Source organism: Zalophus californianus, chromosome 14, assembly GCF_009762305.2.
Source record: "Zalophus californianus isolate mZalCal1 chromosome 14, mZalCal1.pri.v2, whole genome shotgun sequence".
NCBI lineage: Eukaryota > Metazoa > Chordata > Mammalia > Carnivora > Otariidae > Zalophus > Zalophus californianus.
Window position 1 is genome coordinate 69645536 of NC_045608.1, and position 14933 is coordinate 69660468.

The 14933-nt window shown below is 44.3% G+C and overlaps 1 protein-coding gene across 2 annotated transcripts in view; it reads right to left on the bottom strand.

The window, feature by feature from the left end:
- MYO5B (myosin VB) overlaps positions 1-14933 on the bottom strand; it is a 350709-nt gene that overhangs the window by 227105 nt on the left and 108671 nt on the right. The window contains exon 1 of one of the 2 annotated variants that reach the window (XM_027575563.2): positions 3636-3758. The exons of the other annotated variant lie outside the window; for it this stretch is intronic. Coding sequence (XP_027431364.2) covers positions 3636-3686 — 51 coding nt within the window. The 5' untranslated portion in view covers positions 3687-3758. Of the gene's footprint in view, positions 1-3635; positions 3759-14933 lie in introns of those variants that run through there. 2 annotated transcript variants of the gene reach the window in all.

Consider the following 14933-nt stretch of genomic DNA (forward strand, 5'->3'; position numbering starts at 1 on the left):
TCTGATCAGAACTTCAAGGTCTCCTCCCCAAGGAACCTCCCCAGCTGCTCCCAGGAAACTCCTTCCAGGTGAAAGGTTTTTTTCCAGGCTCTTCGTTATTACTTTTTTAAAAATTTAATAAATCATTTTTTACTCTCAGCATACAGGGAGAAAGTCTCATCCCCATCCTGATTAACAATGCCACATTAATAAAACATTCTTGGATCCATTAGTTCAAATAAATATTTAAGCACCAACGTGGCAGGTGCCAGGACAGATGCATGGACGATTAAGACAGTCCAGGCACCAATCCAGTGGACCAGCACTTCCCAGTGCTTGGCCAGGTCTCCTCAGCCCTCTGGGGTCACATAGTAGTATCCTTGCCAGGGAGGTCTACTCAATAATGTTGTGAGAAGTCCCCAGTCTTACAGCGAGACCAACAGAGATTCTCCTTACAGAAATGTCGGAACACTAGCCTAACAAGCCAGGCCCTAAGTGTAATCTTGTTGGGTGCCCAGAACAGAGCCTAATGAACACATGTTATAGGTAGTCACCACCAATGTGGCTGGAAAGTTATCAATCTTACAAAACATTCTAGAGGTTTGAGTATAATGGGATGACATGGCAGAGTGGAAAAATGAGTCAGGTGTGAGCCAGGTCATCTGGGGGTTCTAATCTCTGGCACAGAAACGTGACCCATCAAATCCTGACTTAACTTCTCATTGAGTCTCCCTATGTTTACTTCTGTGAATCTCTGGCATATCATGGTCTTTTCTAAAAAATTTAAATATAGAACATTCTAGATTCTATGTACAGGAGTTAAAGACATCCATATTCCCAACATACAGTTTTAACATTTTATAGCCTATTCCTACTCATTAACCTACTCATTAGGGGCACCCAGGTGCCCCTAGTAGGGGTTTTTTTTTGTTTTGGGTTTTTGTCTGAGAGCGAGCACGCACGCACGCGCGCGCGCACACACACACACACACACGCGCGCGCGCGCACACACACACACACACACGAGTGAGCAGGGGGTTAGGAGGGGGAGAGGGAGAGAGAGAATCCCAAAGCAGGCTTCACACCAGCAAGGAGCCCAATGCGGGGCCCGATCTCACGACCTGAGCCATTATCAAGACTCAGATGCTTGACTGAGGCACCCAGGTGTCCCCATTAGGTTTTTAAAAACAAACATGAAAACACAGTTGAAGGTCCTTCCCTCATTCCACTGCTCTCCCTCTACCCAAAAGATCGCCATGACCCTGACAGTGGAATGGTTCCCTCAGATCTGTGTTGGTGTACCATGACTGCATGAGTATATATCCATAAATACGCAGTATAGTTTGGCTGTATACTTGAGACAAATGGTAGCATATACAATATAGTCCATATTCTGTCCACTCACCACTGATATGTACCTCGTTACCCGTGAATCTGATGCACTTGTTTCAGTATTCCACTGCATCTGTGTGTGTACCATTACTTATCCAGCTCTCCAACTGCTGGGCCCTGACCACTGTTCAAACATTACTCAGAATCTACTATGTATGCCCCACACTATGCAGGCACTGAAGACCTAAAAAGAAATTAGGTCATTCTCACCTGTAGGCCAAAAAGAAAGAGTTCCCCTGTGGAAATGCGACTGTTGGGGGGAATCCTGCTGACCACACCAGCAGCCATGGCATTTGTGTGTAGAGCTCAAGGAGGAACAAAGGCTTAGGACATGAGCCTAGAGGTCTTACGTGGACAGAGGGAGGCTGAAGCCACAAGCAGACAAGCTGGCCCACGGAACGTGTGACAAGTCAACCCACAGCAACACGAAATATGAACACAGACATTTTATGCCACTAAATGATGGAGTGTTTGCATACAGCAACAGATAACCAGAACAGGAGGTCATGCTACGATATCCCCAAATCAGACCAATGGGGAGGGACAGCCCTCTCCAGCAAATCCTGCAAGAGACCCACAACAATGGCACGTCTAGTGTGTCTGACGGCTGTGAAGAGAACCACATATCCATTACCCAGTGCCTTAACAGCATGTCGCCTGGGACACAGCCCGGGATTTTAGCCTTCTCCCGGCATCCTAAGGGCACCTTCCCTAAGCTACAGCCAGGTAAGATTCTGAGCTTTGCCAACAACTGCCTGTTTATACCCCCAGCTGCTCTGGGAAATGATCTTGGACCAAACATCTTAGAGGTGGTTATGAAGCCAAATGGTAACAGAATTATATTGTGCTTGTCTGCATGTGGACATCAGCTCTGCAGACCTCAGCAAAAAACCACCCCCTGAACATGTGAGAAGAGCAACAAAGAGGCCCAGGTGTTTCCTGGGGAAGGGAAGCGGGGGCGGGGGGGGGTGCGCTGAAGGACCAGGGAATGAAGTACGAAGTGCAGGGTAGCAAGCTGAGAAGCTGAGGCGGCCAGTTCTGGTCTGTGAGGTGCCTTTCTCAGCAGGGGAGGCCCTTGGCAAGGAAAGCAGAAGCAATGTTAGGTGCATGAAAACCAAGTGCACGCTTTCCCCGTGGGGGAGGATAAAGAACTTCCATAGAAACCCACCAAGGAGAAAGTACGGAGGGCCCCAGGAACAGTAGGGGATGGGTGCCACAGACTCAGAGGTGGAGAGGTAAGAGGAGCTTTGAGGAAATAGTAACACTGCAGCAAAGCTTGGGAAGGACTTGCAAGAACAGGAAATAGGTGTCCCAGGAAAGGTGTCCTCACACAGGCCACACAGCAGCCAGGGTGGAAGGATTGTGTATTATACATCTTTGGTTTTTCCCAAATGCTCAGTGCAGTAGACAGCGCATGCCAGTGCCTGAAAGACTCCTGTAGATTGATTTCTCCTGCCTTGGTAATAGCACCTGGGGCACAAAGTCTCTAATATGTCCATTATTCCTGGCCGGTCACCAGACAAAAGCAGCCTTCCAGAGGCAAGTCAGCTTTCTTTTTAAGTATCATTTGTTAAAATTCATCTGAAGCTCACATTGTAGGAACCCTTCTCTAGGGGGTTGGAAATACGAAAAACAAACCAACACTTCCTCTGAGGAAAACTTATTTGTGCCCTCAAAATCACATTGAAACTTAATCCCCAAGGTGATGGTGTTTGGAGGTGGGACCTTTGGAAGGTCATCAGGTCATGAGTGAAGGCCTTATGGATAGGATAAGTTCCCTTATGCGGGCTAAAAAGACCAGAATTAGCCCCCTCCTGCTACATGAGAAAACAGTGAAAAGACAGTCCTTACCAGACTCTGAATCTGCTGCCACCTCAATCTTAGCCTCCCCAGCCTCCAGAATTTGGAGAAGTTTATAAGCCACTCAATTCATGGTATTCTGTCACAGCAGCCCAAATGGACAGAAGTACAGGGACTCCAGGAAGCAATACCTATAGGACGTTAACTAATGTCTCTCATTGGGTTTGTTTCTACATCCATCTGAAACTCAACAACCAACATCCATATGCTCCACAATCGGCATTTACAATGAACTGGGCAATCACCACCATCCCACCACGAGTGGGTTTTCTGCTGTTCTCCCGCTCCCTTTTAAAAATCCTTGTTTTTTTTTTTTTTAGACCAAGATCTCAAAATGTATTTTTAAAAATCAAAGCAGAGAAGCCTCCTAGCATTTTATGTACCAAAGGCTTCCTACAACTGACCTGGCATGCGTTACAATGCAACACAGGAGAGTTACTACCTCTTGGATCCATTCAGAAAGAACCACATTGTATCACCACTTCCCCTACAACACAGTCCCACATCCTTCTACAGCGTTAAGTGAGGGTTTTCTTTATCAACATTCCAACAAGCTAGGTTCTAAGTTCTAAATGTGGAACTCAGAATTCACGTTTTCCATGGAAACAATCCTAGAAGAGATAGGTTCCCTGGACAGCCCACGCAACCTATATACCCCAAATAGAGTAAGCCTGTTTCTACAAAGAAGCGCATGTCAAATCACCTCTCAGCAGATACGTGCCTGGGTATCCTGGTGCCACCAGCATAAGGGAATTGTCCTAAGAGTGGGCCCTACCTGAAGACATGGAAGGGCATCAGCCCCACCTGTGCCTATGGATGCATTGCAGCCACTTGTCCCTGGTCAAAGGCAACTGGACTGCATCCTTTAGTATCATTCAAATGTACTGGAGGTTTATAAAGGAGTTGCTAAATATCTGGCAGCCCCCCTTACAGCAGCTTTGATTAATCAGTGAGTATCTGGTGAATATACACACACACATATATATAGTGCATTCCCCTCCTACACCAGGTTCATAGTTCTGTAGCACTCTATCTGCTAAGTCTCCTAGAGCATTTACAAATATACTCATTCAACTTATTTACATACCTGTCCTTGTATTTTCAAATTCAGTATCCACAAATACTAAAAGCTATCATTACCATTTACAGTTGGCATTTTAATAGCGTTCAACGTACACTCATCTTATCCCTTAATTCCCACAACCATCCCGTGTGTGAAGTAAGTATACTCAGAGAAGTTAAGGGATGTACCTGTAACAGAAAGTAACTGGTAGCCCCAAACTTCAGCCCAAATCTAGCTACTATTCTGCCTTTTTTCCATGGGTACAGGCTGTGTTTTCCTGGTGCAGGAGGCTCTCAGGGTCCACAGGCAGCCATTTGTTTGTCAAACAAGCCACATGCCCAGAGCCACCTGACTTACTGCCACACCCTGCTCTATGCAGCTCAGGAGTCCCGGGACTGGTGGTTCAGTGTCTGCTTGCAGCTTCTGCCCATTCAAACTCCATTCACATATAGGTTTGTACTAAAAAGCTCCCCAAACTTAAAACACACTAGAAGGAAAAAAGGGAGGAAATTAGACAAGGAAAAGCAAAGGTTTGGCTAAGGGGATGATGCGCGCAAGCCATCCTCAAAAGCCTGAGAAACAAGAGACCCAGTCAGGGCCGCCCCACTGCGGGCACTCATTGAAGTCTAGCCAAATCCTCTGCCAGGAGACCAGAGCTATTTCGAGCCAGTTACTTCATGAGACTCTAGCATCTGTGATGCTTCTGCAGGTTTCTAATTTCAGCTGCAAAGACAGAGTCCAGGAAATGAGGCAGACACATCTAAGAGCCTGCAGAAACAAAGAGAAGAATCCAAATGAATAACCGCCTGCCTTGAAGGGATTTCAAATAAGGGACTCAAAAGATGGGAAGAAAAGATTAGCAGAGGAAATGGTAGGCAAGAAACCCAGAGGAGCAGACACAGCCCTGAGCTGAAATCCTGAAGAATCATGAAGCCACCCCACAGTGACGGGCAGGGCGGGAGAAGGCATCACTGGGTCTTGCATTTGAGAAATGAGCAGAAGAGCTGGAAAAACTTAAGTGACACACCAAAGAGTCACACAGGTTAATAGGGTAGGGAGATGAGAGCGAAGAGCTCCTGTTTCTGGTCATTGTTCTAACCTACCTCAGGTAGAGCAGAGGTGTTGGAAGCCCACGGTTTTGAACCAGGGTTAACAGGGAGGGGGCGGGGGGGGGGGGGAAGCACCCAGTTTGCTCAAAGAGCTCTGAAAGGGTTACAAAGGTGCCATGGAAACCGTGGAGTTCCCGGAAGAGGTTGGTCAAATGCTTAGCTGGACCATAAGTTTGAGCTTTCCAACAGGGTGATATTCAATTTTGTAAAAAGCCACCACGGTGAATGAATGCCAGTGACATACTGGAGCTCAAAATGAAATTAAGGCGGGGGAGGAGATGATACTGTCGTCAATAGGAACAAAACACATTAAGTGGATACTCTAATATTAGTTGACTTACTGTATCATTGAATCAATGTCAGGACTGTTGGGCTCCAAAAACACTTTATTTTCAAGAATTTGAAACCCTACGCGTGACATAAAATTCAGCATCCATAAAAGAAAAGACTGACATATTTGACAGCATTGTTTAAGATTTATTTTAGAGAGTGCGCATGTGGGTGAGAAGGGTGGTGGGGGAGGGGCAGAGGGAGAGGAGAGAGACAATCACAGGCTGACTCCCCAGCGAGTGCAGAGCCTGGCATTGGGCTCCCTCCCACACCCCCGAGATCGGGACCTGAACCAAAACCAAGAGCTGGGTGGACATTCAACCAACCAAGCCACCCAGGCACCCTGACAGTTTTTTGTTTTTATTTTGAGACTCCACAGTTTTAAGATCAAATGACAGAAGAAACATTCACCAACAAAGGTTTACTATCCATTTTTGAAAAGCTCCTTCAATCAGGTACAAATTGTAAGCAATCTAGAAATAGACGACTTAAAGAACTACAAAGAGCCAGTCAACGTTTGAAAAGATGTTCCACCTCCATCATAATTCAAGCAATTACCATTAAAGATATCTTTTTTCACGCATTTGGCATAAAAATTATGCACTTGGCAAAAAAAATTAAAAGCCTACTGATACCAAGAGGTGAGGAAATAGGCACATGCTCACGGTTGACAGAACTTAAGATGGATTACATCCGGACAGCAGGTAGCGTGTGTACAAGTGTCTCCGCAAGAACTCGCTAGCGGATGAAGTCAGTAGGGCTATGAACCGCAGCATGGTCTGTTGTTGTAAAATTGGGAGAACTGACCTAAGTTTCCATCAACAGTAGGGTGGGAACATCGTGCAGTCATCCCTGTGAGTCTCAGTCATGATAGTTGACAAGTACATTTGATTTGAAAAGATAATCAAGGTATATTAAATGAAAGACATCAGTTAAAAACATATGGAGTATGATCCTCGTTTAAAAAAAAAAAAGATATATGGAAACACGGTCTGTGTATGCAAAGGGCTGGTCTGGGACACGTACACCAAAACTTCAGTTTATCTCTGAGCAGGTGGGATTAGAAGAAGGGAGAAGAGGTATTGAAAAGGAAGGTAAGGTTAAGGAGGATACTCGTTTTGTTTTCTGCATCTTTCCAGTTTTCTATCATACTTCTGAATTCTCTTGTAAGGAATTCAATTAAAATATTAAAGACTGCATAATGAAACATCTAGAAAATGGTAGTTCATCCTGAAGAGAAGGAATAAGCCATCCAGGAGAGACTTGCGGAGATGACCCTCACCATGTACTCTTGCCCCATGACAACACTTTGCAAAAAAAGAAAAAAGAAACTACCAACAGATCATTTTTGCTTTGATCAAATATTTAACACAGACCGAGTACTCCGGTGGTCCTTAGAATTCTTTGTCCATGCACCTGGAACATAACACATGATGCCACTTGATGCAAAACTAACTCTTCCTGTAACTATTAGACCAACAAAAACTGAAGCCAGGGCTCACTTCCTATGGACCTGTCCAGGAACAGACACCTGTAGGTTTGTTTTTTTTGTTTTTTTTTTTAAAGACACCTGTAGGTTTTAAACATCTCCTGCACAGCAGCTCCCAGAGCGGGACCTTCTTGAGCACACCTATTTCAGGAATAAAAATAAAAATGTACTCTCATTAAACTACCTTCTGCTGTCATGGTCTGCCTGTCAAAGCCATGTATCCTTCAAGGACTGATGCCTTGGCACAGCCAACAATTTGGCCCATGAAATAGAAGTGAGACGAATTACTTGCATTTCCCTCCTCAGCACACCCTGGCCCACAGTTAACCCATGAAGTCAGGGGACTAAAGCAAGATCTTGCTAGTATCAAGACTAAAAACAGCTTTATTACAGTGGCATTTCTGCTTCTCCACTGGACACATAATGAAGCAGGCAGGCATACACACAGGGCTCCATGAGTGAGGGCGGGGCGTCTACACTGAGCCACAGACATGCCCATGTCCGGACCACATTGCTACTAAGGCAACCATCTGTGAGACTGGCTGCCTTTTTGGAAAGGGTCTACAATCATCTAAGAGACAAAGTTAAAAGTATGAACCCTGTGGCCTTGGCTGACCAGCCATTTGCTCTAACCACCTCTGAGGAATGTTCCACTGTACAGAGGGCCTCACATCAACAAAGCCACCAGAACTCACACACCCCGAAGTGAGTTGTGCCATTCAAAGCAATCTTCCAAGAGCCCAAATGATGGCTGCTACGGCTCCCACAAAAACCTTCAGAGGTATTATGCTTGAATATATCCCTCAGGGATAAAAATGTTCTATCTTTAGTGAGAATGGAATCATGTGGAGGTGGGAGTAAGTCCCAAGGTAGATTAGTATCAACCACCTCTGAATCCTAAATACTCCTGGTACCAGGCCACTCTCCTGGTCACCAAGCTCAGAACCATGGAAAAGACTTTCTCGTGCCTCAAGACTCAACAATTAGGATGACCAAGTCCTTTACTGTCCAAACATCTAAGAATGAAGTAATACATTAGGTTGAACCATATGAAATTGCCCCACTTGACCATTTTTGACCTACAGAAAGGCAGCTTTCCATGACTCACTTATGTCAGGTCAATAGGCATAAAACTAGGCATTTCTGGGACCAAAAAGGACCTGTGGTCACCCAGCATCTAAGCCATCATCAAATCCTTTCCCACCTGCCTCCCCCACCAAACTCTCCCCTTTCGCATGGGAATCCTCTTGGTCCAAACATTTGTTCTCTACCTTTCAACATAGGCTGATGAGCACCTCCTCCCCGCACCCCCCCAAGTCTCTCTCTCCAACCAGTCCTACCAGCCACTAGTAGATCCACCTTCCTTCAACACCCACCTGGCCTTGTCATTCCTGGTTCAGGAATGATCAGTGCTTCCCAGAGCCCCTTTGAGAACAAACATCCTAGGCTTTGTTCAAGGCCTTCTGAGCTCAGACTCCACTGGCCACGGTTTCTACCCTCTCTCAGCCTGACCTGTCAGTCCTTTGCCACTGGCCTGCGCACACGGAACTGCCTTCAAAAACAAAAACACAAAGACAAAGACTTCAATCCCCTCCCACACTGCCTTGCCTTCCTATTCCTGCCCAGGGCCCAGCACTGCATTCTATGCTGGTTCCTCAGCATGCCATGATATACCAACTACCTCCAGACACCATCTGCTCTCTGCTCCTCTGGGAGGCCCCACTGAGCCAGCAGACCCTATGGCCTCACTTGACACCTGCCCATGGGGCCAGTGTGACCGGGCACTGTCACTGTCCCATGTAGTTAAGCCAGTCAAATCAAATTACTTGATTTCCGGTCAAGCCCCGGATCTTCAGAATACTGCTGCTGATATGGTCCCCTCTTCCTGGAATGTCCTATCCCTCTCCTTGCTCATCCTCTTGAAATCCTCCCCATCCTTCTTAAGCCTTCTGATTTTCCTCCCACACCCATTCCCCACAGATGAAACTCTCAAGCCCATCCTGCCTCTCTTGGGGCATGTCAACACATCTGGCTGGACCGAGAGCTGTTAATACACTTGTCTCAACCCAACTGAGGGCCCCATGAAAGTAACCCTACCCACTCTTTTGATTCCCAGATCTAGTACACTACCTAGCCCAATCAAAGCACTCAGTCAAGGCTGAGTGATACAGCAGAAACCTGTTTGGTCCATGTGCAGCTTATAAAATGGTTAGAACACAATCATAAGAGAATTTCCAAAACTTGAGCAATAGCAGTGTGGTCAAAATAGTCCTAAAGTTACTTCACCCAAAAATAAAACGTATCTAGACACATAAGTTCTGGTATGTTTGTTAAAAACTCCTTCATCGAGCTTGGGCAGAGCAAGATGGCAGAGGAGTAGGAGACCTGGATTTCCTCTGGTCTCAGGAATTCAGCTGAATAGGGATCAAACCATTCTGAACACCTACGAACTCAACAGGAGACCGAAGAAGAGAGTAGCAACAACTCTCTGAACAGAGAAGCGACCACTTACTGGAAGGTAGGACGTGCGGAGAAGTGAAACCGAGGCGATATTCGGGAGGATAGACGGCGGGGGAGGGGGGCCTCCGCCGGCCGCTTCTCGCAAGTGCTAGAGCCGCGGAGCACAAAATCGGAACTTTTAGAAGTCGCTCCGCTGAGGGACATCGCTGCAGTGGCTAAGCGGGGGGTGGAACCCTTGCGGGACAGTGTGGTCTCAGGACCCTCGGCGTCACAGAAAGACCGGGGGTGCCTGAGTGCGGCAGAGCTCCCGGGTATTGGAGCGGGGAAGCCGGCTGCAGAGACGGAGCCGAGGCGCGGGCTTTCAGCTCGGGGTAGCCATAAACTGTGATCTGTGGCCCAGTCAAGCCACTGCTCCTCCAGCAGGGACCCAACAAGCGGCAGAGCCGGGGAGACTCCCCTTCCTCCCCCAGGAGGAGCGGCGCGGGAGCGCACCGCAGGGATCTGCTGGGTTTGGAGACTCCACACAGGGTCGAGTGCCAGAGACAGAAATACTCGGTCACAGGCCGGGTGAGCACAGAGTGCGGCCGGAGACCGGGGAGAGGGGAATGACTGCTTTTCTCTGGGGGCGCACTGAGGAGTGGGGCCGCGAGTTCTCAGCTCCTCCGGGTGGAGATTGGGAGGCCACCATTTTCACCCTGGTCCTCCAAAGCTGTACCAGAGCTTGCAGGGAACAAAAGTTCCTGAGAGCAAACCCAAGCAGATTACTTAGCCCGGACCGACAAGGGCGGGGCAATTCCGCCTCAATCAAAGACATTTGGGAACCACGACAACAGGCCCCTCCCCCAGAAGATCAGCACGAACAGCCAGCAAGCCAAAACCAAGTTTACCGATCAAGGAGAACGGGAGAACTCCAGCGCTAGGGGAATACTGCACATAGAATTCATGGCTTTTACCATGATTCATTAGTTTTTCAAAGTTAATTTTTTTAACTGTTTTTAATTTTTCTTTTTCCCTTTTTCAACCAACATCTTATCACTTTATTTAAAAAAACATTTTTTATTTTTCATTTTTAGAGTCATATTTTATCCCTTCATAGTAGTTACCCTTATTTTTGGCATATATATATAAATTGTTCTCTTAAAATTTTGAGATACAGTTTCTTCTAACAGATCAAAATATACCCTAAATCACTAGTGTATAGCTTTGTTCTAGTCTCCTGCCTGATCACATTCTCCTTTTTTTTTTTTAAATCTTCTTTCTTTAAACTTATCAATCCCTTTTATAAAACCTTTTATAATTTTCATCTTTACAGTCATCTTCCATCCCTTCATTGTATCAACCCTTATTTTGTACGTAGATAAGTCTTTCTTCCCTTAAAATTTTAGGAGGCACTTTTTTCTAACAGACCAAAATACACCCAAAATCTAGTGTGTGGCACTGATCTACACACTAGCCTGATCATATTTGATCATATTCTGTTTTTTTGTATTGTTCTGTTTTGGTTTTTATCTTTTTCTTTTTGTTTTTTTTTTTTCTTTCTTTTCTTTCTTTTTTCTTTCTTTCCCTTTCTTTTCCCCTGGTTTCAGGTCTTTTCTGATTTGTTTAGAGTATATTTGCTGGGGACATTGTTAACCTGTTAGCATTTTGTTCTCTCATTCATCTATTCTCCTCTAGACAAAATGACAAGATGAAAAAAATCACCTCACCAAAAAGAACAAGAGATAGTACCGTCAGCCAGACACCTACTCAATACGGACATTAGTACGATGTCGGACCTAGAGTTCAGAATCATGACTTTAAAGATACTAGCTGGGCTTGAAAAAAGCGTGGAAGTTATTAGAGAAACCCTTTCTGGAGAAATAAAAGAACTAAAATCTAACCAAGTCGAAATCAAAAAGGCTATTAATGAGGTGCAATCAAAAATGGGCGCACTAACTGCTAGGATAAATGAGGCAGAAGAGAGAATCAGCGATATAGAAGACCAAATGATGGAAAATAAAGAGGCTGAGAATAAGAGAAACAACTACAGGATCACGAGGGCAGAATTCGAGAGATAAGTGATACGATAAGACGAAACAACATTAGGATAATTGGGATCCCAGAAGAAGAGAGAGGGGGGCAGAAGGTATATTGGAGGAAATTATAGCAGAGAACTTCCCTAATGTGAGGAAGGAAACAGGCATCAAAATCCAGGAGGCACAGAGAACCCCTCTCAAAATCAATAAAAATAGGTCAACACCCCAACATCTAATAGTAAAACTTATGAGTCTCAGAGACAAAGAGAAAATCCTGAAAGCAGCTTGGGAGAAGAGATCTGTAACCTACAATGGTAGAAATATTAGATTGTCAAGAGACCCATCCACAGAGACCTGGCAGGCCACAAAGGACTGGCAAGCTATCTTCAGAGCACTAAACGAGAAAAATATGCAGCCAAGAATACTATATCCAGCTAGGCTGTCATTGAAAATAGAAGGAGAGGTAAAAAGCTTCCAGGACAAACAAAAACTAAAGGAATTTGCAAACACGAAACCAGCCCTCCAAGAAATATTGAAGGGGGTCCTCTAAGCAAAGAGAGAGCCTAAAAGCAGCATAGATCAGAAAGGAATACAGACAATATACAGTCATAGTCACCTTACAGGCAATACAATGGCATTAAATTCATACCTTTCAATAGTTACCCTGAATGTAAATGGGCTCAATGCCCCAATCAAAAGACACAGGCTATCGGATTGGATTAAAAAACAAGACCCATCGATATGCTGTCTGCAAGAGACTCATTTTAGACCCAAAGACAGCCCGAGATTGAAAGTGAGGGGGTGGAAAACCATTTACCATGCTAATGGACACCAAAAGAAAGCTGGGGTGGCAATCCTTATATCAGACAAATTAGATTTTAAATCAAAGACTGTAATAAGAGATGAGGAAGGACACTATATCCTACTTAAAGGGTCTCTCCAACGAGAAGATCTAACAATTGTAAATATCTATGCCCCGAACATGGGAGCAGCCAATTATATAAGGCAATTAATAACAAAAGCAAAGAAACACATTGACAACAATACAATCATAGTGAGGGACTTTAACAGCCCCCTGACTGAAATGGACAGATCATCTAAGCAAAAGACCAACAAGGAAATCAAGACTTTAAATGACACACTGGACCAAATGGACTTCACAGACATATTCAGAACATTCCATCCCAAAGCAACGGAATACACATTCTTCTCTAGTGCCCATGGAACAGTCTCCAGAATTGATCACATCCTAGGTCACAAATCAGGTCTCAATCGGTACCAAAAGACTGGGATTATTCCCTGCCTATTTTCAGACCACAATGCTTTGAAACTAGAACTCAATCACAAGAGGAAAGTCGGAAAGAACGCAAATACATGGAGGCTAAAGAGCATCCTACTAAAGAATGAATGGGTCAACCAGGAAATTAAAGAAGAATTAAAAAAATTCATGGAAACCAATGAAAATGAAAACACAACTGTCCAAAATCTTTGGGATGCAGCAAAGGCAGTCCTGAGAGGAAAATATATAGCAATACAAGCCTTTCTCAAGAAACAAGAAAGGTCTGAAATACACAACCTAACCCTACACCTTAAGGAGCTGGAGAAAGAACAGCAAATAATGCCTAAACCCAGCAGAAGAGAAATAATAAAGATCAGAGCAGAAATCAATGAACTAGAAACCAAAAGAAGCAGAACAGATCAACGAAACCAGGAGCTGGTTCTTTGAAAGAATTAACAAGATTGATAAACCCCTGGCCAGACTTATCAAAAAGAGAAAGGACCCAAATCAACAAAATCACGAAATGAAAGAGGGGAGATCACAACCAACACCAAAGAAATATAAACAATTCTAAGAACATATTATGAGCAACTCTACGCCAGCAAATTAGATAACCTGAAAGAAATGGGTGCATTCCTAGAGATGTATCAACTACCAAAACTGAACCAGGAAGAAATAGAAAATCTGAACAGACCTATAACCACTAAGGAAATTGAAGAGGTCATCAAAAATCTCCCAAGAAACAAAAGCCCAGGGCCAGATGGCTTCCCAGGGGAATTCTCCCAAACATTTAAAGAAGAATTAATACCTATTCTCCTGAAACTCTTCCAAAAAATAGAAATGGAAGCAAAACTTCCAAACTCATTTTATGAGGTCACCATTACCTTGATCCCAAAACCAAAGACCCCATCAAAAAGGAGAATTACAGACCAATATCCTTGATGAACATGGATGCAAAAATTCTCACTAAAATACTAGCCAATAGGATCCAACAGTACATTAAAAGGATTATTCACTATGACCAAGTGGGATTTATCCCTGGGCTGCAAGGCTGGTTTAACATCTGCAAATCAATCAACGTGATACAATACATTAACAAAAGAACGAACAAGAATCATATAATCCTCTCAATAGATGCAGAAAAAGCATTTGACAAAGTACAGCATCCTTTCTTGATCCAAACTCTTCAGAGTATAGGGATAGAGGGTACATACCTCAATATCATAAAAGCCATCTATGAAAAACCTACAGCGAATATCATTCTCAATGGGGAAAAGCTGAGAGCTTTTCTCCTAAGGTCGGGAACGCGGCAGGGATGTCCACTCTCACCACTGCTATTCAACATAGTATTAGAAGTTCTAGCCACAGCAATCAGACAACAAAAAGAAATCAAAGGCATCCAAATCGGCAAAGAGGAAGTCAAACTCTCACTCTTTGCAGATGATATGATACTTTATGTGGAAAACCCAAAAGACTCCACCCCAAAACTGCTAGAACTCATACCGGAATTCAGTCAAGTAGCAGGATATAAAATCAATGCACAGAAATCAGTGGCATTCCTATACACCACCAACAAGACAGAAGAGAGACAAATCAAGGAGTCGATCCCATTTACAATTGCACCCAAAACCATAAGATACCTAGGAATAAATCTAACCAAAGAGGCAAAGGATCTGTACTCAGAAAACTATAAAATACTCATGAAAGAAATTGAAGAAGACACAAAGAAATGGAAAAACGTTCCATGCTCATGGATTGGAAGAACATTGTGAAAATGTCAATGCTACCTAGAGCAATCTACACATTCAATGCAATCCCCATCAAAATACCATCCACTTTCTCCAAAGAAATGGAACAAATAATCCTAAAATTTGTATGGAACCAGAAGAGACCCCGAATAGCCAGAGGAATATTGAAAAAGAAAAGCAAAGCTGGCGGCATCACAATTCCGGACTTC